Below are 26685 nucleotides of genomic sequence, written 5' to 3'. Positions count from 1 at the left end.
GACGTCTCCTGGTCGTACACATGTTCTCTGCGCCTTTTTTATGGCGTATTGGAGTAGCCGGCGTGCATAGGAAGAACGAGTTGTACCTCTTTTCTAATACCAAGAGGATATGGGGCTATAGAAAACTCTGGCTTGTGCTAGCCTTTCTAGCTTTTACTATGAATTTTACGTTTTATGACACGATTTTGCTCTCAAATACGGCAACAGATAGAAGCGGGAGGATGTGCTGTGGGAGTATTGAGCGTGTGCCTCAATCGCTGTCTATGCTTTGATCGATGCCACTTCAACATTGATAATAGCAGAATCTGGGATGTTGATGTTCCGTATTTGACGTAAGGAAAGAAAATCCTATCACATTGAAATCCGCATCTTACCAGACAAAACCCTGTATGCATTGCCCTTTTTCAAGATGGACACCCGTAGAAGCCCAAGGTCTCTCTCCACCTCCCTCTGGTGCTCCTCCACGGCAACCTTATGGCTCGCTCATCTTGCTGTCAGCCGGGCCAGCGTCAGAAGCCGCTGCCGCGCTCTTGCTGGCACTCTCCTCGTCCTTCGTCTCGGCCGCCGTGTCCGCCGCCGGCAGCAGGCCACGCAGGGCCAGGTCGTAGATGACACCCTCGACCTTCTTAACGGCGTACTTGACGCCGTCGACCTTTTTGCGCAAAAAGTCATTCTTGAGGTTCAGCAGCTGGAAGCCGGCGTGCAGGTCCTTGACAAAACGGCTGATGCGCACGGCCAGCTCGCCGTCGCCGAGCGTCACGGCGTTCATGGCCAGGCGGCCGAGCTCGTCGGTCAGCGCGGTCAGCGCGGACAAGTACTCCTCCAAGGCAATGTGGAACGCGTCGTGGTCGATCTCGACGGGAACGCCAAAGACGGCGCCGACCTCCTCGAGCGTCAGCAGGCGGCCGACGGCCGGCTTGGTGCTCTCGTTGTCGAGGGCGGCCACGCCGCCGAGCCACGCCGCCAGCAGCACGGTGAAGATGGCATCCTGCAGGTGGCGCGTCCAGCGCTGGTTAAACTTGTAGTAGGGGTGGGCGGAGGCCACGTCGCCGAGGGCGCGCACCGTGGCGACCTCGTCGGCGACGGCGGCGTCGACGGCCGGCAGCAGAGCGGCCGGATAGCGGGCGCGCGGTGTGGAATGAACGCGCGACAGGACGCCCTGTGCATAGGCGACGTTGCGCTCGAGGTCCTCGATGAGGGCGTCCAGCTGGGCGCGGACGGCGAGGTCCTGCTCGGCCTTGGCCTTGAGGGACTCAAAAACACGCGGGTTGATCATTGTAGCAATGGAGGCGGGGGTCGGAGCAGGCTGGCCGCAGCGATAAAAGTCGATTGGCTAGTTTTTCTCGTTGTCTCTTCTTTACTCAATTTCAGTGATGCGGAGTTTGGCACAAAGCTCTTTCTTTGAAGCTCGCTTTACGCAGTACTCGAACAGGTGCAAACGCGTAGCCATTCGAACCACAATCAAAACGCAGGCCTATTACAAAATCATGAATCGAAAAACGACTGTTGGAAAGGTGCTTGTCTCCCTTACATCCCAGGCAAGCCTGAGATTGCAATGAAAAAAAAATGAGCACACACAAAATGTAGAAAATTGTTCGCGTCGCTTGGAGGCAGTGTAATACCAAGGACACAGTGGCAGTCGACCATGGGCAAGCCCAGAGGGTCGTCCGCCGCGAGACAAAAATTAGATTAATCACGATTTTACTCCGTAGAGTAATTTCAGAGATTAAACTGAAAAGAACAGATACTACACTTGATCTAAGCCAAAAGGCAAAGAGAGCTAAGGAAGAAAAGAGGAAAAGAAAATTCTAAGAACGAAAGGAGGCGGGAGCTATATTTATAGGTGTTTGGGAAGGCAGCAGCGGTGGAGCCTGCCGCAAAAATTTTGGGTGGCCCGTGCGAGCGTGCAAAGGACTTTGCAGCACCTTTTGTGGCCGCCCGTCACCGCCTTTCGGCGTCTATTGTGGGTCACTGCTTTTCTGCCGCTCTTGCCTTGGTGGTCGACGCGGCAGCGGGGTACATGGAGTGGAACGGTACATCACTTTGTGGCTTCGTACTCCACATACGACTCACCTATTAGCATCGTCACCAAATCTCTAAGGTCATCCCAACTAGCCTCCCAGACGATTATCGCGAGGTATTGTTCCGCCAGACTTAAATACACCGAGTCCCTGTCTGCTTTTTCGTCCCATTACGTCCCTTTCGCAGATGTGCAAGCAGGCCGTATGACACAATGCACGACAACCGTGAGTCGCCCCAGTAGACAACTCCATGATCTCGGTCCGTTATCGTCCTAACTCTCTCTTTCCATCCTCCCAGGATCTCATCCTCTCCTCGAACAGGTCCCACTGACCGTTTCTCCCTTCGTCCACCTCCCTCGCGCCACCACCCTCCCTTACCGCTATAAGGCCATGCCTTCCGCTCTACCGCCGTCCATCATCGAGGCCGGCGGGCCCGGCGGATCGGGTGCACCGGCCAGGGTCCCCTACGTCACCTCCCCGGCAGCCAACCTGTCTGCCCACCCCGACGACATTCTGGCCAAATGCCGCGCCCTCCATGAGCATGTCGCCCGTCTGCAAGCAGACGCCGACGCCGAACTGCAGCAGTTCGAGCAGCGGATCCAGGAACGCGACCTGGCGGAGAAGCGGCGTGTGGCGCCCGGCTGGCTGGACTCGGAGGACCGTCTGCTGGTACCCGAGAAGAAGGAGTCCGTCACCGGATCGTCAGGAGACCGAGGGAGCGACAGCAGCGGCGACGGTTCTGCGGAACAGCCGAGCGAGATGGCGGCAGCGGTGCCGGAGCAGACGACCTTTTCTGCGACAGGTAGCGGCGGTGTGACGGGCGAAGCATTAGACCAAGCCTTTGGGAGCATGCAGCTACGAAGCGGGTGATGCGCTGTGCATGCACACAAAGGCGACCTTTCTTGTTTCGGCCTTTTACGACACCACGTAGATAGCCTTATCGTTGAGCTCTTTTTGAAAGGGGGGAAAGGGATCTGTTCCTTACACTCCGGTGGAAACGTGCGAGCATGGGTTTGGAGTTCCTGGAGTTGTCGGAGTCTGTTTTTGTTATTGCTGGGCTAGCATACATACATGTTCAGCGAATTTTGATATTAATTCATATCTTTGAATCCTGTTGGCCTCGACGAAATATATGCCCGTGATAACTATATAAATCCAAATAATAAATTGTATTGTAATCCAAAAATGCGCCAGTAATTGAAATCGTAAAAAGGACATTAAAAAACGCTAGATGGAAAACAATTTGCCAACGTAATCTCTCTCTTTTTTAGTCACCCGCACAACCCATCTATGGCAGGGTCCGCATCACGGCCTCAAAGGCCACGAGCGCCATGGCATTTGCAGGGAATGCCCGCAGGAAGCACGGCACGAAGCCCCGGAAGAAGCCCTTGTAGCCGCTCTCCCGGTAGACGGCCGTGGCCGCATCACGCCAGTGTGGCAAGCGCGGCGTGCCGTCATTGAGCTTGCCGCCCAGCGGGTCCGTCATGATGCGCTGCTTGACAACGTCGCTCGGGTAGGCGACGATCCAAAACACCTGGGCGGAGAGGCCCCCGGCCCAAAAGTTGACGAGCGCGGGCGGCAGCGCCGTGTGCTTGTTGAGCAGGCGCGTGAAGACGTCGTAGCTGCCCCACCAGAAGAAGAAAAAGGAGCGGAAGATCATGGTCGAGAAGAGGCCGTGGTAGATGCCGCGGATGCCGTGGCTGCGGTAGATCTTGCCGGCGCAGTCGAGGGGGCCGTGGTAGAGCCGGTCGGCCTTGTTGGCGGCGTACTGCACCTGCAGCCGCGCCTTCAAGTGCTCAAAGGGCGCCGCCACGAAGCTGACGGTAAACCCGGCAAAGATGCCCGCAATGCCGTGGCCATACGACGGCAGCGCAGGTCCGCCGGCGGCGGCCGATGCACCGGCCGTGGTGGCCGCGGCGTCGACACCAAAGACGTGCTTGCCGAGCAGCTTCTTGTACATTGTCAGGCTGCCGAGCATGACGCTGTCCATAAACATCCAGCCGACGAGCGGCGGCGTGGCACCCTTGTAGAGGGCGCGGATGCCCTCGTTGCGAACGGTCTGGACGAGACAGGACATGGGGCCGGCAAAGCGCTCGGCGGAGGTGGTCTGCATGCGGACTTTGATGGTGTCAAACGGGTGGCCCACGGACAGCTTTGCAACGCCGGAGAAGACGCCGGCGACGAAGCCCTTGTAGTGCGCCGACGAGGATTCTGCGACGGGTGGCGGCTTGGCTGCTGGTACGGCAACGGCAATCGTGCCGTCCATCGGTTTTTGTGTGGCCATGTTGTATATGTGCGTCTCTGTGTGTCGGCGTGTGGTGGGAGAGGAAGAAATGATAGGCGTCACCGTGTGGTCGTACTTTATGCCAGCTGCTGGACGGTGCAAAGCCGCTAGGAGGAAGGCGCGATGGGTTGTCGAGGAATTGTCGAGAAAGAAAGAGGAAACGACGTAAAAGGGAGAGGCAGATGGAGTCAAAACGAAGGTGGAAGGAGAGCGGACTCAAGATTTGTCTGCCAGAGAAAAGTTTACCCCAGATGGAGAGAAAAACGAAACACAAGTGGAAGACAAGAGATTACGGCGTTGAGGCACGGAGCAGAGTTGGTCTCTCCCCGGGTACCGCCTGCCGCCGCGAATTGATTTGCGCCTGCTAGATGGGGTAATGAGATGCAAGTATGGAGTAAAGGCACGACGGACGGCTGTCTCCAACAGGAAGAAAAAGAATAAGGAAAAGAGAAACCGCTGCCACAGCCTTTTACCCCACGGGCGGTTTCGGAGCTTAGCAGTTGGAGATGCGGTGGAAGTCACCGTTTGGCGTAGGCGGCCGGGGTTCGACTAGAGTCCCCGGCGCAGTCTCCCAGTGAGGGAAAACAGGGACCTGGCAGAAAAGCGGGGCACCAACCTTTTGACCTGTATGTGGAGGAATTGCAAGGCTGGTGCTGCTGTGAACGTTTGGCAAGGCATATGTATTCTCCATACGGCACCACAATACTCTCTCTTTCACAATCTTATCTTGGCCATGTTTATTGTCGCGTTTGGCCGACTTAGACATATATTGACCTATATCGTGCTGCTCGCTGCGCATTGTTGTAAATATGTTCCAAAATTAGAATCCATGCTCCCTTCTGACATGTCCACCCAACGCATATGCAACGTACCCACTACGTAGGCCTTCGAATCATCCCATCACCACTCCGGCCCTGTCGCCAAGCCTCGTCTACCACTCGTCCTCGATCCCGGCCGCCGCCTCCGCCGCCTTGCGCGCCCGGTGCGCCTCCGCCCACCAGCCGTGCAACTCCACGTTCCGGGGGTCTTGTGTGAGGCCGGCCTTGAGCGGCTGTCCTGGCGCGCTGCGGTCCAGCTCCTCCCACGGGTTGGGCGTCAGGATGTAGTGGATGTTCTTGACGGCGTCGTCCTGCCAGATGGCGTCGTGCACGCCGGGCCAGCGCAGCGTCTTGAGGGCGTTGTACGTGTAGGGCAGCGACACCCAGCGGCCGCGGAAGAGCGTCGACAGCAGGCTCTGGTCGGCAAAGTCGAGGTCGGCGGCGTTTTCGTCCATGAACGACACGATCCGCTCAAACAAGACCTTGTTGGGCACGACGACCTGCAGGCCACCGTTGATGAGCTCGACGCCGAATGGCTGGTTGGGCAGCGCCGGGTCCGGGTCGGCGCCCTCGGTTTGGGCCTTGGCCGGGTCGGCGTGCTGCACGGTGAAGGCGCAGTTGGCCGGCACCCAGTCGCGGGGGTAGTGCGTCTTGCCCAGCGGGTTGCAGACACAGGCGTGGCCAGCCGCAAAGATGCGGCGGCTGGTGGCCGGCGCAGGGTCCTGGGCGGCGAGTTCCGGGTCGTCGAGCGGCAGGTCCATGAGCTCATCCATGTTGCGGCGGACCAGCATGTCGCTGTCGAGCTGCACGACGCGGGTGTACTGCGTCAGGCCAAAGGGCGTGAGCTTGCTCCAGCAGTCGTAGAAGCGGGGATCGGCACTGTAGTCACGGTGCGACTTGGTGGGCAGCAGGTAGGCGATGCGCTGGTGGGGAATCCCGCGAGCCGCGAGCGCCTTCTTGCCCTCTTCCGGGAAGGAGTCCGTATAAAGCGCGACGAGGGGGTAGGCCGACTTGACGTTCTTGAGGGACGCGTCGAGGGTCAAGAGGCCCGGGAGGTAGTCGAGGTTGGTGATCAAGGTCGTCCAGACTGGCGAGGTGTCAGTGCTGTGAGTACTCACCTGTCTTTTCTGTCTCTCTCCGCCTCTCTCCCACCAACTTACCCTTGTCTGAATCGACTGCCCGCTTGCCGTCCGACATCTTGGAGCTGCTGATCGGTGTACGAAGGGGTATTTCGGGGCCGGGGGAAGGGAAAGAAAACCAGACGCGGGCAGGCACTGTGATTCTGGGCAAGCTGCGCAACGTGTCCGACCAAAGCTTCAACAACGTCGTTTTGTGACAGAGGTGGTTTGCTGTCTGCCGAATGACGCCATACTAGCGCTAAAAGTCGGTTCATGCAGAGCTGTTCAGTACTATGTATCTTACACTGGCAGGCATGTTGTAGTGGGGTTAATAGTGGCAGGAACAGCTGGCACGGGCCCTATCGACCAGCGGCGGCCGGCGCTACCTGGAAGCCGCCGCAGACAGCGCCGACTTGTGGTACGAAGTATTCATACTTTCTGTAGGCAAAGACGACCGACGCATAATTATAATTAGCACCTAGCTCACAGAGACAGGATTCACTTTTCTGATTTCTCAGCGTCTCGGAAGAGGTGGGAGCGACACGGGGTATACAGTGAATTAATCTAAAAAAACGCCCACGTGGGTGGTATGAAAGTAAGGCAAAACAAAAAACAAGAGACTTTGCAATGGAAAAGAAACTAAGCACACATGATAAAAATCAAACATCAGAAATGCAATTGAACAAACGTAAAAGAAAAACGCCTCTGGATTCCCGATGCTGTCCCAGTAACTCCAAGCAGATGAGGTATTGTGATTTTTGACAAACTGGCTGCACACTGGCAAATGGCATGAAAAGATGGAAAGGCAGAACGAGCCGTCGCGGACTGGAATCAAACTTGTCGTATCATCGTAAGGAGGGGAAGGTTTTTGGGGGGGAGGGGATATTCTTTTAAAAAATGACAAGGTAAGAGTAGAGCAACGGCACGGTTGCATTGCATCGTGGGCTTCGTGACGGCCGCAAATTGCCATCTAGCTTCGGCGGCCAGGGCCAGACTTGTATTTCTGCACATTGTGTTAGCAACTGTACTCTCACATATCCCAACATGGGTTGTGCCACGCTCTGCTCTGACTTACATCTTCGACCCGCCGCAGGTTCTGCGGGTCCAGGCTGTTGGTGGCGCCCATCAGCGTCTGCCCGATGGCCTTGGAGGCACCGATGGCCGGCCGGAAAATGATGGTCGGCGCGTGCTTGATGACCACCTTGGCCGCGCCCGTCGCACTCGTCGTCTCGCGCACCTCGGCCGGCACGGCAATGATGGCGTCGCGCGCCACGTTGAGGTCACGCGCCAGGCTGGTGTACGCATGGCGCAGGCCCTGCACCACGCCCGTCGGCGGGTCGGCGTACAGGCTAATCTGCTTGCGCTCGTCGTCCGAGTCGTCGTCGTCGTCGAGGCCGCCGCCTGAGGGGAACCCGCCGTTCTGGGCCGTGCTGTGCGGCGCATCCGGGTTGTTCTTGTTGAGCATGCCTTCGGCGCCCTGCAGCACATACTGCGTGCCCGTCGCGACCTTGGCGCCCAGCTTGACGAGTTCGGTGCCCGTGGACTTGGCAAAGGCCACCGCGCCCTTGGAGATGGACCGCACGATGCGGCCGTTGTGCCGGTACTCTTGGATGGGAATCTCAATCAGGTCCTTGAAGCCGCTGCCGACGGTCACGAGAGACCGCACCGGTGCAAGGCCCGCGAGAACGCCGGGCAGCTGGTGTTGCTTGATGTCGGGCATCCAGATGTCGTTGAGTGTCTTGCCCAGCCGGTCGAAGCCCGACACGCCGTAGATAATGGTGTGCCGCATCGTCATGCGCGACCCGTCGAGAATCAAGAAGTTCATAAACTCCGTCGTGTGACCCGAGCGCAGACCCGCGTAGTCGACCCGTTTGGGCTTAAAGTCCAGCTGCACGGGGATGTCGCGAATCTCGGCTCGCTGGATAAAGGGAACATCGCTGGTCGACGCATGCGTCGGCGGTGCAGTGTCGTCCTTGAACTCGAAGAAGCGCGTAATGAAGTCGAGCGCGTCCTGGTCGACATGCAGCCGCAGTGGAAGCAGCGTCACCCTGAGCACAAACTCTGTAGCCGCCAGCTCCGGCACCGGCTTGACAACGAGAACCTCGAGATGCACCATGTCGCCGTCGATCGGTCGCTCGCCGGCATCGCGGTCGTAGGTTGCAAACTTCTTCCACGTCGATGTGGGCACGTGGTCGAAGATGTCTAGGTCGCGGATACGAACATCGGTCGACGACTGCGTCTCGCCCGAGTTCGGTGGGTAGACAACGAGGTCGGCTGCGACACCGCCCAGCTCAAACGTGATCTTGTGGCGCCGGCTGCGATGCAGCTTCAATTTCTTAGACCGACCGCCCCGAGAAGCATGCGGCGGACCGACCCCAGTCCCGCCGCCGCCGCCGCCGCCGCCGCCGCTACCTCCACCGCCACCAGGCCGCGTCGACGTGGCCGTAATGGTCGTCGCCGCAACCGACTCTGTGTCGCCCATCGCATCTCCATAGATGTTCTGGTTGATCGCCTGCGTCAGTTCCCGCGGGTCGTGCGTGGCCGGGATGCCAATGTAGATGGAGTTGAAGAGGAAATCACCAATGACGGCCTCTTCTTCTTCATCCTCCGAGTAGGGGTTGTACTGGTCTTGGCCGGACCGCCGGCGGTGCCGTGTGCGCCGCTCATAGGCTTTGGCCTCGACTTCTTCGACGGTCTTGGTGATGATATCGCGCGTGTGCTGCCAATCGTAGCCATCAAAGAGATTCCAGATGACATGGACGTCCCGGACGCGGACACAGAGCGGGGGCGGCTTCGTGCCCGCACTTGCCCCGTCCCTGCCGCCGATGACCTTGCTCCTATTGTCGTAGCTGTTTAGAGCCGAGTTCCACCGATTGGCATGCGACGACTCCTCGGCAGCCATATCTGAAGACGTGCCAAAGAAGTTTTCTTCGGCATCGAGGTCGCTCGTCGACGACGCAAGGAAAAGCGGACTGCCACTGGGTTTGGTATTTTCCTTTTTCTTGCCCTTGTCTTGTCCAGACGGGATGCCACTGCGGCTGGGTGTGAGACTGCCGCGCTGCTGAGCCTGTTCTGAGAACACAGAGGATGCATTGAACAGCTGCTCGGCTACCGTACCCGCCATGCCATGATCGGCATCCAGGTCCAGGTCGCCATCGAAAAGGAGATCGTCGCCGGCTGTGACCGAGGGCAGCGAGGCTACAGACTCTTCAATAGCAGTGCGATTGCCATGGCCGGGCAAGAGGTCGTGGCTGCCGTCCGAGGCGGCACCAAACAGGTTGCCTTCGCTCCCAGCGCCCATGGTAGTACTAGCCTCGTCCTCGTCCCCTTCCACAATAAAGTCGTCGTCAAAGTTGTAGTTGCCCTCGGCCCGGCCGAACGCGTCAATCGAGATCGACGCCAAAAGATCCTTGACCGGCATGACCTCCGTCTTGAACTTGATCTCCTTGCTGGGTGGCGTCGGGGGTTTGAGGGCGTTGGCAAGCGTTATGAGCGTCTGGGTCGAGTCGGCACAAGTCTCGAGGACGAGTAGGTCGTCGCGAACCTCGATGTCGATTGTCTTTTGGCCGTCGCCGTCAGGAGCCGATACGTGCACGGAGACCTTGGCTGCGGAGATCTGGCAAATGTCGACGTATCCGCGGGCGCAGAGGCGTGACACCATGTCCTTGGAGAGGGATGGTGGCGAGAGAAAGCTGGTACCGCCAGAGGAGCGGCGTGCGGTATGGCTCGGCGCAAATGACACCTCCTTCGCAGACAGAAGGGTCGACACGTCGTCGACAAGCAACAAAGACATCTTATTGACGTGAACGACCGTGTCAATTTCCTCGTCGGCTTTGGGAATGGACACTTCGAGACGAGCATCGCCAAGCACGATATTCAGCTTCGATGGTAGCTTCAGAGGATTGAGACCGATGATGCAGTCCCGGAATGACAGGTCAAGCGTCGTCGGCTTGGATGCCGCGCTTTTAGCACTTGCCTCGGACAGACTCGTATTGCCCGTGCCTGTGGAAGCCTCGCCGCCAATGGCCGAGTGTGCCTGTTCACCAAGATTCGCAACAGATGCGGCCAGGCTCGCTTCAAAGTCTTGCGGGGTGGCATCCTCGGCCAAGCCAAGGATGTCCATCACAGTAGGTACTCGGTACTCAAAGTTCAAACCCCACATCTTGACCTTGATAACGGGCTCCATGTCGTCGCCGATGATGCGCAGCATCAACGCCGGGCATTGCCCACTTGTTTGCGCTGGCGAAACGCTCGTGGACACTGCAGTAGACGTGGTTGCAGTTGCCGTAGGAGTGGATGGCTTGGCGGCAGGGACCACCGACGAGCCGATGAGCTCCTCCGTGTGGTTTCGGTGCACAGACAGCGAGCCGGCTGCGACGGATATCAGGGATGGGATAGAGATGTGCGCTATGTCAAGATCCCCTATGGAGGCCTGGAGCAGGCCAAGGCGACCACCAATGTCGGCGGAGACATCCAGCCGGCGAATTAGGCCGAGCGTGAGGAGGCCTGGCCTATCATCCTCGGGCAGGTACTTGGCGACGGTGGACAGACGCGCAATCTCTTCGCCCAGTGAGGGAAGACACGATAGCTGCGCAATGTTGTGCACATGCACATCCAGGGCGTCCATATTGAGGCGGAGGAGAGGACCGCTGCGGCGTTGCCGAAGAAGCGTGTCAACCATAATCACATCCTCACGCTCGTCAAACTTGACACGCGACGGCGTGATCAACTCCAGGAGTCTCTCGAGATCCTTGTCTTTGGGCACATTCAGAAACTCGAGGCGGGTGTTGGAAACTTCGGCCGTCACCGGCGGTTCACCGCGAGAGTTACGCAAGCAGGGCCCGGCCAACTTGATACGGCTCACGCCGATTCCGATTCCCTCCTCGCGGCTGACAAGCTTCACGGCGCTTGTATCCAGGCCGACACTGCAGTCTCTACCAATAAGGTCGAGCCGGATACCGCCGATACGCATGTCCACTTTGTTCTCTGCCGTGGCCGATTTGTCGTCGGGTTTGATCGGGGCATCAAAGCGGACGCCGCGAGGTTTTTGGGTTGGTGTTTCCGTCTTGGGAGAGGTCACGAGTTTGGTTGCACCAGCGCCGCCTTGGGACGCCGCAGACGTGATGGACGAGCCCATGCTAAGGAAGCTGCTCAGGCCACCAAACCAACTAAACGTCTCATCTAGGCGCTGCAGGTCGACCGACACAAGGAGAGGCAGAGTGTTGATCTCGCATCGGAAGGCCTCCGCAGATTGGCTTATCTTGACCGATACATCGTCGCCGGCTGGTGGGAAAACGTCGCGTACGGATGCCCGCATCTGGATGTGCCGGTCAAATGACACAATGTCCGCATCGGCATAACCAAAACGGAACCGCTTCAAGTCAATGCTGGTCTTGGTGACCGGGTCGGGAATGCCTGCGCGAGACGCCTCTCGGTCGGTCGAGTTCTTTGCTGCTGCTGGAGGCGGCGGCGTAAGACCGATGACAAGATCTTCTAGGACGGTTTGAAGAAGGACGTCGCCCTTGTGGTTGAAAGTTGACGCTCGAGGCGAGTCAAAGAAGCGCTCGGCAGTGTCAGCTATACCGGCCAGCTTGTCAAGGAAGAGAAGTGAGATCTTCTCAGCGTGGACTTTGACGTCTGGCATGATAGAACCAGTGTCGTCTCCATGGCCCTGTGTGGCAACAGAGCCGCGTCTCCGCTGTTGCTTCTGTAGCTTCGCCTTTTGCTGCTGTTCTAGCCCTGTCCTAAGTGATTGTAGCAGCTCAGAAACGACCATAGCGAGTAGGAAGCCAATGGAAGCATCAAACCGGACTTCCAAGGGAGCGAGTGTCACCTCAAGGGACGAGTCACCCTCCGCTGGCCTCGCATGGGCCGTCTGTGGCCAGACCTGGCTCTCGTCGAGTCGCGTGCTGAACGAAGTGCTGTCCATTTTTGACGCTGCGCCTGCAGACGAGTAGACAGAAAAGGAACCCGGCATATGAGGAGCAACGGAGCGCCCTAGACTTTCATGGTGGTGATGGCGTGGGGTGTGAACGGTTTGATGTGCGATATCGATTGGCTTGTGGTTGGATGGAACGTAGATGGAGATGTACTGAAGCGCTAGGATCTCCTTGACAAGGCGGGCCGGACCACGTGGGGTAGCAGCTTCATCTGGCTGTGATCTTGACTCTTCGCCTTCCTGGTCGTCCTGCACCTCTGGGATTTCCTGGCTGTTTTCACTCTTCGATGCGTGTTCGCTGCCCGAGCCCTGCGGACCATCAAAATTTCCCCCAAACGCAGGCGACTCTCGGCCAGAAGAGTGTACGCTGGAGCGAAGAATTTGTTCGGCGGCGGGATGCTCTTTGGGAATATCATCTGGCGCTGCAGAGAGAGAACCGCGCGAGCTCGACGAACGCCCAGAGATGGATCTGGGCTTGTTAAACATGCCCGACCCGGCCAGGCCGAATGACGTGGCCGATTTGGCAAGCGGCGGAGACGCAGGAGGCGACGGCTCTCGTTCCGCTTCGTGTGCAACAAGACGCAGGGACAACTGCGTCGACTGGTCGGGATTGAATCCGTCGTTGCTACTAAATTGAGGATCAAATTCACCCGTGGGCACCGGTGAATCTGGCCGGGACGAACCGGAACTAATAGAGCGTCGCTCGTTATAGTCGTCGTTGTAGTGGTCATCGGCGTCTTCATCGGCGTCATTGTCCTCGTTGTCCCAGCCACCTGGCATGGCGCTGCGAAGACGCGACGAGTCGGCATGTGAGAAAGCACTCATGTACATGCTTTCGGCTTCGTCATGGCTGAACACGTGTGATGCCGCCAGGTCGTCGGCCGGCCCGGTCGAGCTGACGCTGTTGGTATCGCCGGGTCCCAAATGCTGCGAACCGCTCAACGTAGGGGTGGCAGCACCAATCATGCCCAGTCCAGAGGTGCCGAAGCCAGAGGCGCCGAAACTGCCACGGCCTTCTGAGCGCGGAGGAGACGCGCTGGTATGCCGGAGCGACGGCTCAGACTGGGCTTCCTGACCCCATGCGCTCCATTGTAGACTGCCCTGTCCATCATTCCCATGAACAATGGTGGATTGCACAGCATGAGGCGGTCCCTGTTGCGGCGGTACTATTCCGGACAAGGATGTTGGTAGCCCAGCCGTGTCACCGTACACCGAGGCTCTGGGTGTAGATGAGGAGGAAGCCAGAGCAGCAGCCAGAGCGCCTTCGTCGTCTTCGATGTCCGGAGGTGCGTCTTCGTTGGTGCCGGAGTCGTTTTCATCACTGGAACTACCCATCTCGTATGGGATATTAAAAGCGTCCTCACTGTCTTGAAGGCCGTATCGGCTTTGCATCATCGCGGACGAAGCCGCCGAAGACGCTGCCATAGACGCCGCGCTTACGTTGTAGTCATCGTCCGGGCCGTCCAGGCCATGTAGACTGCCATGCGCAGGGTTGGCGTGTCCTTGTTGATGGGAGTAGGCGTGGGCCGACCCGTCGGTCGACGAGCGAGACGGTGGACCGCGGGAAGGCGTCCTGGGTGATCGTGAGGAGAGAGACGACGGCATCGATGGCGAGCGGGCGAGAGTCGAGAAGATGTTGGCTTCCGATATGAGGAAGGCGCGGACGTTCTCAAGGGAAATATGGCGCTTACCCTCCTTGGGCACAATGGGAGGCCGCCCTGTGTCATTGCTGGTCGTGGTGTCCTTGTTCGTATCTTCTTTCGCCGAGTCGGCTGGCGGTGTTATCGATGTCGTGACACCCTCGACGTTGATGCGCGACAGGGCAAGCTGGAACACAACCGGCTCAACAGCGCCCGGGGTGGCAGCCCCGACCGGGCTCGAGGTTGCGGCGGACGCATCGACCGGCACGTCCACCTCGAGCTGGAAAGTCACGCCCTCAATGTTGACTTGTATGCGATCCACAATGCCCTGGAGGAAGCCGGCCAGGAACGTGGGCAGTGTCAGCGCTTGACCTGTGCCGAGTGTTTGGGAGGAGGATGAGGTGGACTCGTCATCATCGAAATCGTCGTCGTCTTCATCGGCGGCCGCGAGTGCCTCTTCAAGGGCCTTCTTTTCGTTGACGGGCTGGTGCTCGAGGAAGGACTGGGCCAGGTCGGCCGCAGTAGGGACCACGCCGTCATCGTCAGCTGCCGACTTGTTGCCACTGCCTCGCCGGGCCGCACTGCCTTCTGCGTCGTCGCTGTCCTTGGCTATCCGGAGACGGACATCGACACCGGTGACTTGAATCTGGATCGGGCTGGAGTAGATATCAACAGGAAGGGTGACACGGAGGAGTGCAACTTTGGCTTTTCGAATGTGGAAGGTTGGTGGGAGTTGGAGGAGCTCTTGGAGGATCTGAAAAAACATCAGTACATACGCCTGCCCGCTTGTATTGCTTGCCGCATCTCTGCGTGGCACGGCTTGGCATGACCTACCTTTAGTTTCAAGCCAACATCCCGAAACTCGAGAACGGTATTCCGGCCCCAGGCCAGGTCGAGGTTATCCAGGTCGAGAGCATCGGCGTCGAGGACGTCGAAGCGGGAGAGCGCGTACCGCAGCAGCCGCTTGGGCATGCTGGAGTTGCGGAAGGAGTCGAGAAGCGACATGGTGAGGCCGGTCTGTGTGTCTGGGAAGATCGGTGGTCGTCTCGATACGGAGAGGCGGGCAACAAAGTGTCACCGCTCACCGAGAGCGTGGCTGCGGAGGGAAAGCCGCCGGCGTCAAAGTAGAAGACTGCACGCGGACAGTGGCGGAGATCATGGTATTGTATCGCGTCGACGCTGGATGGGCAGCAAATGCAAGCCGGGATCTTCTGGAACGACTGTGACGGCGAAGGGCAATAGCCAGTGTTAGGTGGCTGGTACGAGCCGGGGTATCTCTGGAGTTGGGATGAAAGGGGAAGACTGAGGCAGACGTCGATCGTCTACATTCGGCTCCGTTTATTATTGTATACGTTGCAAGGTGGGGAGCATACAAGAACAGGCGAGAAGGCGAGAAGGCGAAAAGAGAAAAGCAGGCTAAAGCAAAGAGCTGCACACAAAATGAAGCGAAAGGTGGAATAGAACGAGAGAAATAAACAGACGGCAAAAAATAAAGTGCCCAAAAGTTGGTTCAACGAAAGAAGGTGGAAGGGGAAGAGGAAGACAAGAGGCCGAAGACAGCGCAGGTGGAGTAGTGCGGTGTCGATGGCAACTAGGTGGTGGTTAATGGCGTACACGGCAGTAGCCCTTTAGCTCCTTCCTCGCCTTGTCATCTGAGCCTAACATGGCCCGTGTCCTACTATCACTGATAAAGATACGGCCACAGTTGGGAGGCCACGATCACTAATGTGGGCTTGCGCGACCGATAGGGAAAGTATCTTGTCGTATTTTACACGTGGGGAGGTACGTCTGCGTGAAGTGTGTACAGTAAGTTGAATAAAGAGCGCGGGCAAGCATTGGACGGGCGACTCAAGAAAGAGAGTAGGCGGTAATAAGTGGACCTGGCCGCCTGATGAGTCGACCCCACAACCAACAGGCAGCTAATACAACATACTTCGCAACAGTTGTTTGCACGACACTAAGACTGCCTGTAAGCACTGCCATTACAGTGGCGGACACTTGCTGCGAATGCCCCACCCCTTCTCAAGACGGTCACGCTGTTCCCCTCTAGTTGATAACAGATAAGGTTCACAGCAGCCACTGCGACGGCTTATAAGCCGAGAGCGCCCTGTCAACTGACTGGTCGACGCTTGTCACGCGATGTCGGTTACCCCAATCTGGACAAGATCCCAATTCCAAGGTGCAGAAACAACATTTACTTTGTTCAGCAATGCATGGTCAATGCGTGTTGATCAAGTCATTTATTTCGTTTATCGTTTCGTGTTGCAACACGTAAATCATCGCTATGTTAAACCATCGCCTCAAAATGCAACGCAATGCACGCCGCCGCCTTTCTGCTACCCTATCATCAACGGAGCGCAACTGGTTCTTGGACAGAAGACAGAGGAATATGTGTCTCGTCGGCCACCGCGGCAGCCATTGCCGCGGCACCTTCCTGCTCCTGCCCGTACGCCTCCGCAATGCGCCGTCCCACTGATTCGCCGCTCCAATAGGCGCCCGTTGCTGTGCCAAGAGCGACAAACGGCGACGTGTGCTCGCCGGCAAGCCAAACGCCGCGGCCCGGCAGACCCTCACGCATCACACGAATGTCCTCGTCGCCGCGGACGAGGCCGACCTGGAAGTTGCTGTAGCTGCCGTTACCGGCAAGGTCGTCGTGCAGCCAGTTGGTAGCGATGATGCCGGTTGGCTGGCAGGCTGGCGACGCCGGGTCGTAGTGCGGCATGGTGCCAAAGTAGGGGCGAAAGTAGTTGAGCAAAAATGCCGTCTGCTTTGTGTTGGGGCGGCGCATCTCGCTGGGCTCATTAGCCGCTGTCGCCTTGCTGCCATCCTCGTCCCGCAGAGAGGCCAGCGTGTCCATAATGTGCACAGACTGTTCACCGTACGTGTAGAACAGCAACGTCGGATGGGCGGCAGATTTGGGCAGTGCGGCCATGTCAAATGCCTCGAGCGACCAGTGCTCCGGGTTGGATGGCTGTGCATAGACGCCCGGTGCCAACCACTGGCAGAAGCCGCGCACCGAGCGGCCCGTGGCGGGGTCGGGGCGCTGCCAAAAGGCCTCGGGGAACGATATGTATACCTTTTCGAGAGAGCCATAGCCGATGCTGGCAATGGCCTCGCTGACTCGGGAAGGAATTGGAGGCTCAAATGCGGAGGCTGCGTTCTTCTTTAACCACCCGAGAGGCATCGTGCATACGACCTCGTCAAAAGAATACGTTTCGCCCGCCGTAGTGACAACGGTGACGCTGGAGCTCGGGAACGTATCGGGTACGCGGTTTGGGGTATCCTGGGTGCTCACGAGGCGCGATACAGTCTTCCCGTAGTGGATAGTAGCGCCTTCAACGACTGGCTCGATCAGCCGGTCAAAGACTCTCTTGTACGTGCCAGCGCAGAAGAGATTTTCTAAACGGTTAGTATGCATTGCAACCGCCACGAAACCCAACAAACTGGTGAGTACCTACCTCCTTCGATACACTCCTCCAGCCAGTAGTATTTGAGACTTTGCCGGCCGACGGGGCTACCGACAAAGGCACCCCAAAAGTCGGCCATTTGCAGCACGAGCTCCCGCTTGCGTGAAATCGCCTCCTTCTCGGCTTCTGTGGCGTCCGCGCCTGCGGGTGTGACATGAGCATCGAGCCGTTGAACGAAGAAGTCATACAGGCTCTCGCCTGGATCGATGGTGCTGCAGTTGGCATTGGAATGCACAAACGCCTCTTCGACAATCGTCCACATGATGGTCGACAGTGCCTCGCCCTCGTCCAGCGGCAGAATGGTACCCTCGACATCAAAGACGGCGCCCCCAAGATCGTTCCCCTCCTCGTCCACGTCGTGACTGCTAGTAACGGTCTCGGTGGCGCGGACCAAGTCCAGGATCGGGTTGTCCTTGGTACCGTGGATCCAGTTGGGACCCATATCGACAAGTGGACCGTCCGTTTCTTCATTGCCTTCGTTGGAAGACAGACTGGGTTGCAGCCTGGCCTGGTGTAGCCGGCCACCCAGCCGGTGGCGGCCCTCAAGCATAGTCACGCGGAAACCATGCTGCAGAAGAATGTCAGCACAGCGGAGACCAGCGATGCCAGCACCGACAATGCCGATATGAGGCAATCTCTGACTTGGAGATGGCGTCTGGTGGGTCTGGGTTGTAATGGTTAGTTGATATGCCGCTATCAAATCTCTTAAGACTGAGGCGAGAGACTTACACGCTCGGTTGGTGGCCGGTCAGTGGCTCTGGAGCTGATCCGTCGGATAGACTTGAGATCTAGATCGAGGCGAGAGCAGTCTCTCCGGGTTGCACTGGAGCTAAAGACACTGTAAACGTCCATCTTCATGTTGGGCAATACAAGGAAAAGAATGCGTCAAACAGAAAGAAGCTGGTGGGCGATAATGCCGGCTGCAGTGATAGGAAGAGAAGCGAGGCTAACGCGGCCTAGATGATGCAGGCGTTGACGCCGACCAAAGAGGTAGGGAGACCGTGTGGAGCTCAGGGCATACGACAGAAATCGAAAAGGAAGATGAAGAAGATATTGGTTGGGTACGTGCGGTGTGTGAAAAGGGGTTCTAAAACAGAGTCGTATACATGCAAGATGGTAGCGGTATGATCTGGTGGCAAGAAGAGAGGGAACTAGGGGAGGAGGGGTGGAGGGGAGAGGTGGACTGCAAGGGAAGGAACGTGTCAGGCGGCAACGTCAATTTGGGAAACAGCAACTGACACAACTGCCAAATAAAGCTGGTAAAACTAAAAGACGGAAGAGCTCTGTCATCCGTTTCTTTCACGATCCGACTTAGGAAAGTCCTATCCCGATTTGATGGTCAAGGGAAGGAACGAGTGGAACGACGGTCTGCTTGATATGGCGTGAAACACAAGATGATGCACAACAATGATGTAACGCGATTGGACAGACAAGGCGGAAACGATGAGGGGTGATACATCGGTACGGCAGAGAAGTAAAATACGAATAGAAAAGGAGACTGTTATGTAGCAAGAAGGACAAAAATACGTACTCGGCCATTCTGGACCACACCAGGGGAAAGTTCTTCGAAGAAGCACGCCAATAAACGGTCGATAACCGAAGCGGCAGCGATGATAACGAGGACATGCACCAAACGAGCGGGCCAGCGTGCAATGGGCGGCAATGGAGAGGGGAATGTCGAAAAGCGGCGGCGAGTAGGAAGAAAGGGCCCGGTGGTGCGTTGCAGCCCGTTTATCGTTCCTGTAGTGGTGGCTTGTCCGGTCTGCGCGCCAACAGTCAATATCGAGTATAATTGCGTGTCGTAAAAGTGGGTGTTGATACGAATCTAGATCGGCAGGAGTTCTGTGGTCGAGTCGTGTAATATCAACTGGAGAAAGGAACATGTGAACCTGAGCGAGCGATTAGATTGGACAGCTCGCTGCCATTTATTTTATCCAGTTTGCATGGACCTTTTGCGGTTCTTAGTCTGGTCGTGCCTAGAGCTAGAATAGCCACCGCTGATTGGGAAGGCTGACGTTGGAGTACGGTGCCTTTAATGGAAACAAAGCAACGGCACTCAACGCATGCACTTTGACCAACGAACACGGAGCTTTGTGATTATGGCCAGTCGCTGACGGAGAGAGTTTGACAATGAAATCGAATCAGGACAAACGTTAGAACAAGGCTGAGGTAGCAAAACGAAGAAGGACAAATATAGTCAAACTCATCAGTAGCAATATCTTACGGCATACTTTACACTATTCGGCCCCAAACGTCAGTCTCATTCCTTGTTTGTAAATTCAGGTTGATGCCGTTGTGTCCAATGCACCATACCGTTCCAAAATGCCACAGTATTGAATTAAACAGCCTTTGTAAGTCGTGGCAGAAATAACTTATATAATCTCAGAACGATGTCGAACACAGGCCAGAGTTCATACTAAAATATAAATGGCATAGACAGCAGCTCTGGTGGAGGCCTTACGTTTGAGGCGTAAGCACAAAATTATCATGAATCATGTAAATGAAACACATTTTTTGCCCTTGCTTTTTGGCAGGATTGCTAGAAAACGGGCACTGACCGGTCAAAAGAAAGTGGACAGATAAGTAGGAAATAAAATACGATAGTAATTAACGATAGCAAAGGAATAAAGACCAAAATTCAAACGTAGAATGATATAGGAAGAATTAAAAATGCTTCTCAGCCACAGGCCAAAGTCGCATGTTGGCGATGTTTCCAGTCGCATTGCCCCAAGGCCATCGCCTACAAAAAGTAATATAAGCATGTAAACAATATGTCGAGAGAAACATTTATATCGTGATCCTGCCATCTAGGGTTGGCAGCTGCCTAGTTTGCATTGTAAGCAAGCCCAAAATTGGAAGGAGATGGTGGTTAGGTCAAGTTTAAAGAGCCCTGTAAAATGGCGCCTGCCTTGGCAAAACTGCCCTAAATATATCGATGCTGACGGGATGCTATGACCTTCATTCTTCTTGCTTACCCCTGATATTTACCCCATCAGCACCTTCCTGTCGCAAGTATTACCCACAATTTCCCCCGCCAGCCACCGTAGCCGCCACTCCTTCGCTTTAGTACGTCAGCCCTCCTGCTCCTGCCATGCATTTTGTATCATTCGTATGACCTTCTCACAAACCCGTGAAGACTCAATTGTCAACCGGAACATGACAAACATCCATACGCATACACGACACACTAACTGCCACGGCCGACGCCCACGACCACTCTTCTAGCATAAGACCGTACCCAATGTTTCGCATCGGCAGGGCTACTGCTTGCACTGCGTTGTGCATGGGCCGCAGTCGACGCGGGTGAATTGGAAGACTTTTGGAATTGAAGCTTCATCCGAGCAAATCTCCCACAGCTCTGGAACTGTGATCGAGAGTCTCTGTCGACCACCTACGCTCTGTTCGACCAAGACGCTTCTCTCTAACGACGACAATGTCTCGGGCGTACAACAGCGGCCGGCCTGGCGCCGGGGCCGCTGTGCCAAACAAGAGCATTCTCGGCGCACTCAAGGCTACCGAGATCATCGAATCCAAGGCCACTCTACCTGCTGGTAAGCTTCCCGACGTCCGTATGCAATGGCGACAGGGTATTACAGGGCTGACGTGCACTGTTTGCCCCAGAAATCCTGGCATCAATCCTCGATTACCTCCCAATCCCCGACCAAATCTCTTTCGCCCGCACCTGCCGCCGAATGCGCGAAATGGTCTACGACGACACGCGGTGGGTATCCCGCCTGCAGAGCATGGGCGCATGGAACGAGGCGGAAGCACGGCGGCGCTTTGACGAGGCAATGCAGAAGCGAAGGCGTGACACGGCTGCCGCGGCGACTGCGGCAGGTGCTCCGACCGGCATAGGAGGAAATGGACTGGTTGGCGGTGGAAGCAGCAGCGTCGGTGTGGTGCCCGGTGCTCACCGCGTGTCCGCGGCTCCCGGTGGACGGTCAAGGCAGGCCAGTGGAAGCACGACACTGTTCGATGCCTCGCTCGAAGAGGAGCGGCGGCGACAGCTTCACTTGCAGCAGCAACAACGAGAACAGCAGCAGCAGCAGCAGCTCGCACAGGCCCACGATGGATTCGAGACACTGACAGTTGGGGGCAACGGAGCTCAAGCACGTCCGCCACCAGCAGAAAAGAGCCCGCTTCAAGATACAGAGGCGCTGCTCGATGTGTTCAAGAATGTGCAGAGCGTGCGAGGCCATGCGCGCCAGGAATTCGGCAGGATCTATGGCGCTCTGGGACCGTTTTACTGGGACCTACAGCGGTCGCGGACACACGCCGACCCGGCCATCTTCAAGGTCTTCCGCGACCCAGAGCGCCAGGCGCGGATGCTCGCCAATTTGCGCACATTTGCCCAGAGCGACTGGGCCCAAGGCTGGCGCCAGCGTGAAGAGAAGCTCACGTCGATGACGAGTATCTTTGAGAGCGCCGTTCTGCGTGAGTTCGAACAGGGGTATGAATTCTGGGACGTTGACGGCCGCATGCGCAAATACGCCCACGTACTCGACCTGCTGGGCGGCAGCGCCGCCGGTGTCGACCTCTTCATCCAGAAGCACCCGCTCTTTGACGACCACGAGCTAACAGCCATGAACGCCATGGACTGCATCAACCTTGCACCCCGTGCGACAACCGCGCCCGAAAACGTCATCACGCTCGACCCGTCGCGCGGTTTCTTCGAGCTGCTGACGCGCAAAGTCAACGACCAGAGCAGCGTTATCGGCCGCATCTTTCCGCGACCCGGCCGCGTGTTCTGGGCACTCGTGGACAAGGTCCGCGAAGACATCATCATGGAGTATATTACGCCACTGCTCGACGAGACGCACGAGCGTAACCTGCCGGCCTACTTAACGGCCGTGTCCGGTCTCTTTGAGCAGGCCCTGCAGTTTCTCAAGGCGCTGGAGCCGCCCAAATCGCCTGACGCTGACCAGCCAAATAAAGCAGCTGGACCAGCCAAGACGCATACCAAGAACACCCCGAGCGCCGCGTCTGATGAGTTTCAGCGACCGGGGAAGCTGAAGCGGAGAAGCACAAAGACGCTGCCGGCAGCGCCCGTCCCCGGAGCGGCGGACGAGGAAGAAGACGAAGACGACGAGGATGCGTGGCGACCCAAGGCCCGGCTTCGGAAAGTGCGCGAGCTTGCCTTCCGGACATTTGAGCCGCACCTCGACCTGTATCTGCAGGAAGAGCTCGATTACTTTACGAAGCACACCGAGACCGAGGTACGCATGTGGGACAAGAAGCTGTCAGAACAGGACGCCAATGTGGAGTCGTTTTACATGGCCAACTTCAACCGGCAAGAGGACAAGAAGGACTTCCTGAGCTCGTTCAAAAAGGTCGTTATGATGCCCGTGACCGTCTTGCCCAGCTTGCCTGGTCAGCTCAACCCTTTTGCGAGCGGCACCAGCAGCGGCGCCAAAGCCCCAGGCGCGAGCGACTCCAACCTCTCCCTCCCGCCGCAATCACAAGCACTCTCAACGACAGCCTCGGGACGGGTGACACCGAACCCGCTCAGCCAGCTGCCCGAAAAGGCACCCGACGACGAGCTGGCGGCCAAAGCGGCCCTCATGACGTCGCGGCTGGAGGGCATCAAGTCGCTCTTCAGTCTTGAGATGGCGCTCAACCTTGTGCACGCGGCCAAGACGAGTCTCGGCCGCGCGGCCGTCTTTGTCCAGCTGGGCGGCCAGGCCGCCGGAGAGGCGCGCGAACAGTGCGAGACCATCTTTGTGGTGTTGTTGCGTATCTTGGGCAATGGCCACGTCAAGCAGGGTTTTGATCGCGCTGTCGAGCACCTGTCGCAGTACAACCCGCGCACTGTCGTCGTCCGGCCGACATCAACTGTCTCGACCACTGGCGAAGGCAGCAACGGCGGCGCCTCCGAAAAGGATCCCGCCGCCCATGCCAGCAATGCCGGCCCTGGCGACGGGGGGGTCGCACCGCTCATGACGTTCATCGAGCTTGTCAACGTGGGTGACCTGATCTCACAAATGATCGACGTGTTCTACGAGCAGCAGCTGGCCGGGCCCAATATTGCCGACCGCAACGACTTTCTCGACCCGGCAGGCCTGGCCAAGAAGCGGTTCGAGCAGATGATTGACGAGAGCGTGGCGGCGGGACTCAACAAGGGCATCGATGTCCTCATGGACGAGGTCGAGTACATTTGCGCCACCACGCAGAAGCCGACCGACTACTATCCGGAAGCCGCCGAGGCCGTTGCCGAGAGCGGCCTATTTTCCTTGAACGGCACGCTTGCCAGTGTCACCGGTGTTGTTGGCGGCGGGGGTGATGGCACATCCACGCCCAGGTCCGGCGGGTCGGCCATCGTCCCTGGCGCCCCCGGCAGCGGCGGCGCCCCTGCAGCCAGTGCCTTGGATCCCTTTGCTGCCGCCGACATTGGCCCTACGAAAACGGCGCTGCGCGTCGTCGACCTCGTGCGCGGCCACACCAACATGCTCAAGGGCAGCACGGAAAAGACGATGCTCGATGTGTTCAACGGCGAGGTCGGCCTGCGGCTGTTCACGGCCGTCTGCAAGCACCTCAAGCGGCAGCGCATCAGCATGGCCGGTGCGGTGCATGTGATTGCCGACATGACGCTCTACTTTGACTATGTGCGGACGCTGCGCAACCCGGACCTGCTGGCGTACTTCCGGGCGCTGCGCGAGCTGAGCCAGCTGTACCTGATCGATGCGCGGCACCACGCCAAGGAGATGGCGGTGATCATTGCAGACGGCGACCGGTTCGGCGGCGTGTTCCGGGCCGAGGAGGTGTACGAGTTTGCCGAGCGGCGGGCCGACTGGTACCAAGTCAAGCGAAACGTGGAGCGGGCCATGTACGGTCTGGAGTGTTCTGTAATGTAGGGCAGGGCACCGTCCCTCGCCTCCATACAGAGATCTTTCATAGCCATTTTCTTCTTTTTCTTTTTCTTTTTAACTTCTTTTTTTTGGATGTACCAGCGCTACAAATCAATACCAAAGTTCTTTTCAATGGTTGTTATAAGCAACGATGCCAGAGTTGTGGTTCCGTTTGTATATGTGAGCTCACAGACGTGTGCCGTGAGATGAGATGAAATGCAATTGCGAAAGTACACTTTGAACGCCGTACAGTCCTTGTTCTTTTATGTTTTTGCCTAACCCGTAACGCCATACATTCCCAAAGTCAACCCAGACAAACCAGTCTTCCCCTACTTCCGTCCGAAATCCAGCCGGCGGGCAACCTTGGCACCGCGGTCTTGTTCGTCGCCCGTGTTTGGCCCGCTGCCACCGCCCACGGCGCCGGGCCGGCGCTTGAGGTCAGCAGCCATCCGGGCGGCCTCCCGCTCGCGCTCCTTCTCCTTCTCGGCGGCTGCCACATTGCGCCGCGGCAGATCCTGGACGGGGGTCGGGCGCGGGTCGGCGTGCCACCACGGGTGCGCCAGCATAGCACGCGCCGTGATGCGGCGCCGCGGGTCGAGCACAAGCGTCTTCATCAGCAAGTCGACGCCCTCGGAGCCCACGGTGCCAAAGGGCCCCAGGAAGGTGTCGCGCGTGGCCACGGGGTACACGCGGTCGGTGGGGACGGTGTATGAGTCGAGGCGGGTCACGCCGGGCCAGTTGTCCTCGTTGGGCGTGCCGAGGGCGCGGCAGATGAGGCCGATCTGCTCGACCTCGGTGTTGCCCGGCAGGTACGGGTTGCGGATGACGAGCTCGGCAAAGACGAGGCCGACGGACCACACATCCACGGTGCCAGTGTAGTGGCGCGCACCGAACAGCAGCTCCGGCGGGCGATACCAGCGGGTAATGACGTTGGCGGTCATGGGCCGGTAGGGGTCGGCACACGACCGGGCGAGACCGAAATCAGCAAGCTTGAGGGCGCCGTCGGCGGCAACCAGCAAGTTGTTGGGCTTGATGTCGCGGTGGAGCACGGCGCGGTCATGGCAGAAGGCGACGGCACGGCAGAGCATGCCCATCCAGGCCTTGATGTCGGCGGCGCCGTAGCGGACGGCGGCGGTGTCGCGGATCAGCATTTCGAGGTCGCCGCGGGGGAGATGCTCGAGGACGAGACATAGGTTCTGGTCGCGGGTGCTGTAGACGCTGTGCATGCGGATGATGTTGGCGTGGTGCAGTTCCTGCAGAAACTTGATCTCGCGGACGGCGTCGGGCGCGATGCCGTCGCTGTACTCCTTTTGGACCTTGATCTTCTTGATGGCAACGAGCTGCGTCGGGTCGGCGCGCAAACGGCCCTCGTAGACGACGGCGTAGGTGCCTTCGCCGAGCTCCTTGCCTCGAATGTACTTGTTCTTTTCCTCCTCGTTCAGACGCTCGGCGACATCCATTGTGATCGGATGTCGGTGCGGCTGTGGCTTTGCCCCCGCCGGCGCCGTGGCTCCGCCTCGTGGTGTGCCGCCATTCGAATGTGTCGGTGGCCGTGAGGGCAGGGTCGAGGCCGGTCGAGACGATGCCGCAGACGATGCTGCCAACACGTCCGTCGGGACGGCCAGCAGTGGCGATGCACTCATGGCGGCAGTGGCGCGCAGGAACAGGCCGACAAGAGAGAGAGGCGAAAGGAGAATACAAGAGGGACAAAAAGACAAAAGAAGACAGACACACGAGAGCGAGTGGTGTGTGTGGAGCGCGTACAAGACGCAAGGTGACGTGACTGGCGTGACGTGGAACGAGGCTTCAACAATCGTCAAGGCTGCCGCCAAATCAAAAAGACTAGGGATGGAGCTTGAGCCAAGCTGTCCATGGCAGGTGGTATAGCAGGCACCAGAGTCGCCTCTCAGTGGCTGAGGCGCTGGTGTGGCCGGATGTGGCTTGGGCGTGGTCTCGGGCTTTAGCGGAGTGCTGCCAGTCCGACAGTGCGCTGGCTCCACAATAAAATTACTCAGACCGCTGTCTTGCGCAAGCGTTAGGGCCTTTTGGGCGGCAGCACAGCTGGGACGTAGGGAGGAATAGCGCACAAACTGCGATCGGCTGGGCGTCAACAGCGACGCGCAAGAGACACCCGACAGACCATCGCGATCGTGACGTCATACCAACGCGTAGCTGCCTCCAGCGACAACAAGACGAAGCAAAAGAGGAAAGAGATGCCCACAATGCAGGAAAATCCTTGGCACGGAGAGGTTCTAGACTCGAGATTACCCTGCAATCCTCTGAAAGAAACCTCAGTGCTCGCGCAGAAAGAGAAAGACCCCCCGCGAAAAGCTAATTTTCTTATTGTCTTGGTTGGCTCATCGACGCTGCTCTTTCTGTTTGTTGTGTTTGTGGTTCACGAGCTACATTTTTGGCGGCCTTTTCATATAATTCCCTCCTCTTATTTTGTCACCCCCATTTTGAGGTATCATTGGATATTCACGGAGCGTCTCGCCGCAGCTTTCCACAGACAACTGCCGTTTGGTTCAGGGCCGCTCGCGCACAGAATCGGATT

At 57.8% G+C, this 26685-nt stretch overlaps 9 protein-coding genes across 9 annotated transcripts; 2 read left to right on the top strand and 7 right to left on the bottom strand.

Moving 5' to 3' along the window:
* Nucleotides 1-472: 472 nt before the first annotated feature.
* Nucleotides 473-1276, bottom strand: SPSK_09720 (uncharacterized protein; the record flags this gene model as incomplete). The annotated part of the gene is made up of 1 exon (XM_016736291.1): nucleotides 473-1276. One exon carries the CDS (start codon nucleotides 1274-1276, stop codon nucleotides 473-475), a length of 804 nt encoding a protein of 267 aa, XP_016587127.1.
* A 957-nt stretch (nucleotides 1277-2233) lies between these two features.
* SPSK_09833 (uncharacterized protein) lies at nucleotides 2234-2891 on the top strand (the record flags this gene model as incomplete). Its single annotated transcript, XM_016736402.1, has 2 exons — nucleotides 2234-2246; nucleotides 2320-2891. The coding sequence occupies 2 exons, from the start codon at nucleotides 2234-2236 to the stop codon at nucleotides 2889-2891; spliced, it is 585 nt and encodes a 194-aa protein (XP_016587126.1).
* Nucleotides 2892-3309: 418 nt separating this feature from the next.
* Nucleotides 3310-4305, bottom strand: SPSK_09559 (solute carrier family 25 (mitochondrial carnitine/acylcarnitine transporter), member 20/29; the record flags this gene model as incomplete). Its single annotated transcript, XM_016736131.1, has 1 exon — nucleotides 3310-4305. One exon carries the CDS (start codon nucleotides 4303-4305, stop codon nucleotides 3310-3312), a length of 996 nt encoding a protein of 331 aa, XP_016587125.1.
* Nucleotides 4306-4798: 493 nt separating this feature from the next.
* SPSK_10928 (uncharacterized protein) lies at nucleotides 4799-5104 on the bottom strand (the record flags this gene model as incomplete). Its single annotated transcript, XM_016737160.1, has 1 exon — nucleotides 4799-5104. One exon carries the CDS (start codon nucleotides 5102-5104, stop codon nucleotides 4799-4801), a length of 306 nt encoding a protein of 101 aa, XP_016587124.1.
* Nucleotides 5105-5236: 132 nt separating this feature from the next.
* Nucleotides 5237-6320, bottom strand: SPSK_09494 (glucosyll transferase family protein; the record flags this gene model as incomplete). The annotated part of the gene is made up of 2 exons (XM_016736066.1): nucleotides 5237-6210; nucleotides 6284-6320. 2 exons carry the CDS (start codon nucleotides 6318-6320, stop codon nucleotides 5237-5239), a joined length of 1011 nt encoding a protein of 336 aa, XP_016587123.1.
* A 951-nt stretch (nucleotides 6321-7271) lies between these two features.
* SPSK_08262 (autophagy regulatory protein) lies at nucleotides 7272-14824 on the bottom strand (the record flags this gene model as incomplete). The annotated part of the gene is made up of 2 exons (XM_016734867.1): nucleotides 7272-14573; nucleotides 14654-14824. The coding sequence occupies 2 exons, from the start codon at nucleotides 14822-14824 to the stop codon at nucleotides 7272-7274; spliced, it is 7473 nt and encodes a 2490-aa protein (XP_016587122.1).
* Nucleotides 14825-16166: 1342 nt separating this feature from the next.
* On the bottom strand, nucleotides 16167-18144 carry SPSK_08807 (amine oxidase, flavin-containing family protein; the record flags this gene model as incomplete). The annotated part of the gene is made up of 3 exons (XM_016735394.1): nucleotides 16167-17218; nucleotides 17278-17950; nucleotides 18016-18144. 3 exons carry the CDS (start codon nucleotides 18142-18144, stop codon nucleotides 16167-16169), a joined length of 1854 nt encoding a protein of 617 aa, XP_016587121.1.
* A 2575-nt stretch (nucleotides 18145-20719) lies between these two features.
* On the top strand, nucleotides 20720-24137 carry SPSK_08394 (recyclin-1; the record flags this gene model as incomplete). Its single annotated transcript, XM_016734993.1, has 2 exons — nucleotides 20720-20855; nucleotides 20908-24137. 2 exons carry the CDS (start codon nucleotides 20720-20722, stop codon nucleotides 24135-24137), a joined length of 3366 nt encoding a protein of 1121 aa, XP_016587120.1.
* A 323-nt stretch (nucleotides 24138-24460) lies between these two features.
* On the bottom strand, nucleotides 24461-25774 carry SPSK_09298 (cyclin-dependent kinase 7; the record flags this gene model as incomplete). The annotated part of the gene is made up of 1 exon (XM_016735873.1): nucleotides 24461-25774. The coding sequence occupies one exon, from the start codon at nucleotides 25772-25774 to the stop codon at nucleotides 24461-24463; it is 1314 nt and encodes a 437-aa protein (XP_016587119.1).
* Nucleotides 25775-26685: the final 911 nt, after the last annotated feature.

Source organism: Sporothrix schenckii (assembly GCF_000961545.1).
Source record: "Sporothrix schenckii 1099-18 chromosome Unknown Cont44, whole genome shotgun sequence".
Taxonomy (NCBI): Eukaryota; Fungi; Ascomycota; class Sordariomycetes; order Ophiostomatales; family Ophiostomataceae; genus Sporothrix; species Sporothrix schenckii.
Note: the sequence above shows the minus strand (reverse complement) of the source record. Positions and strands in the feature narration are given on the sequence as shown.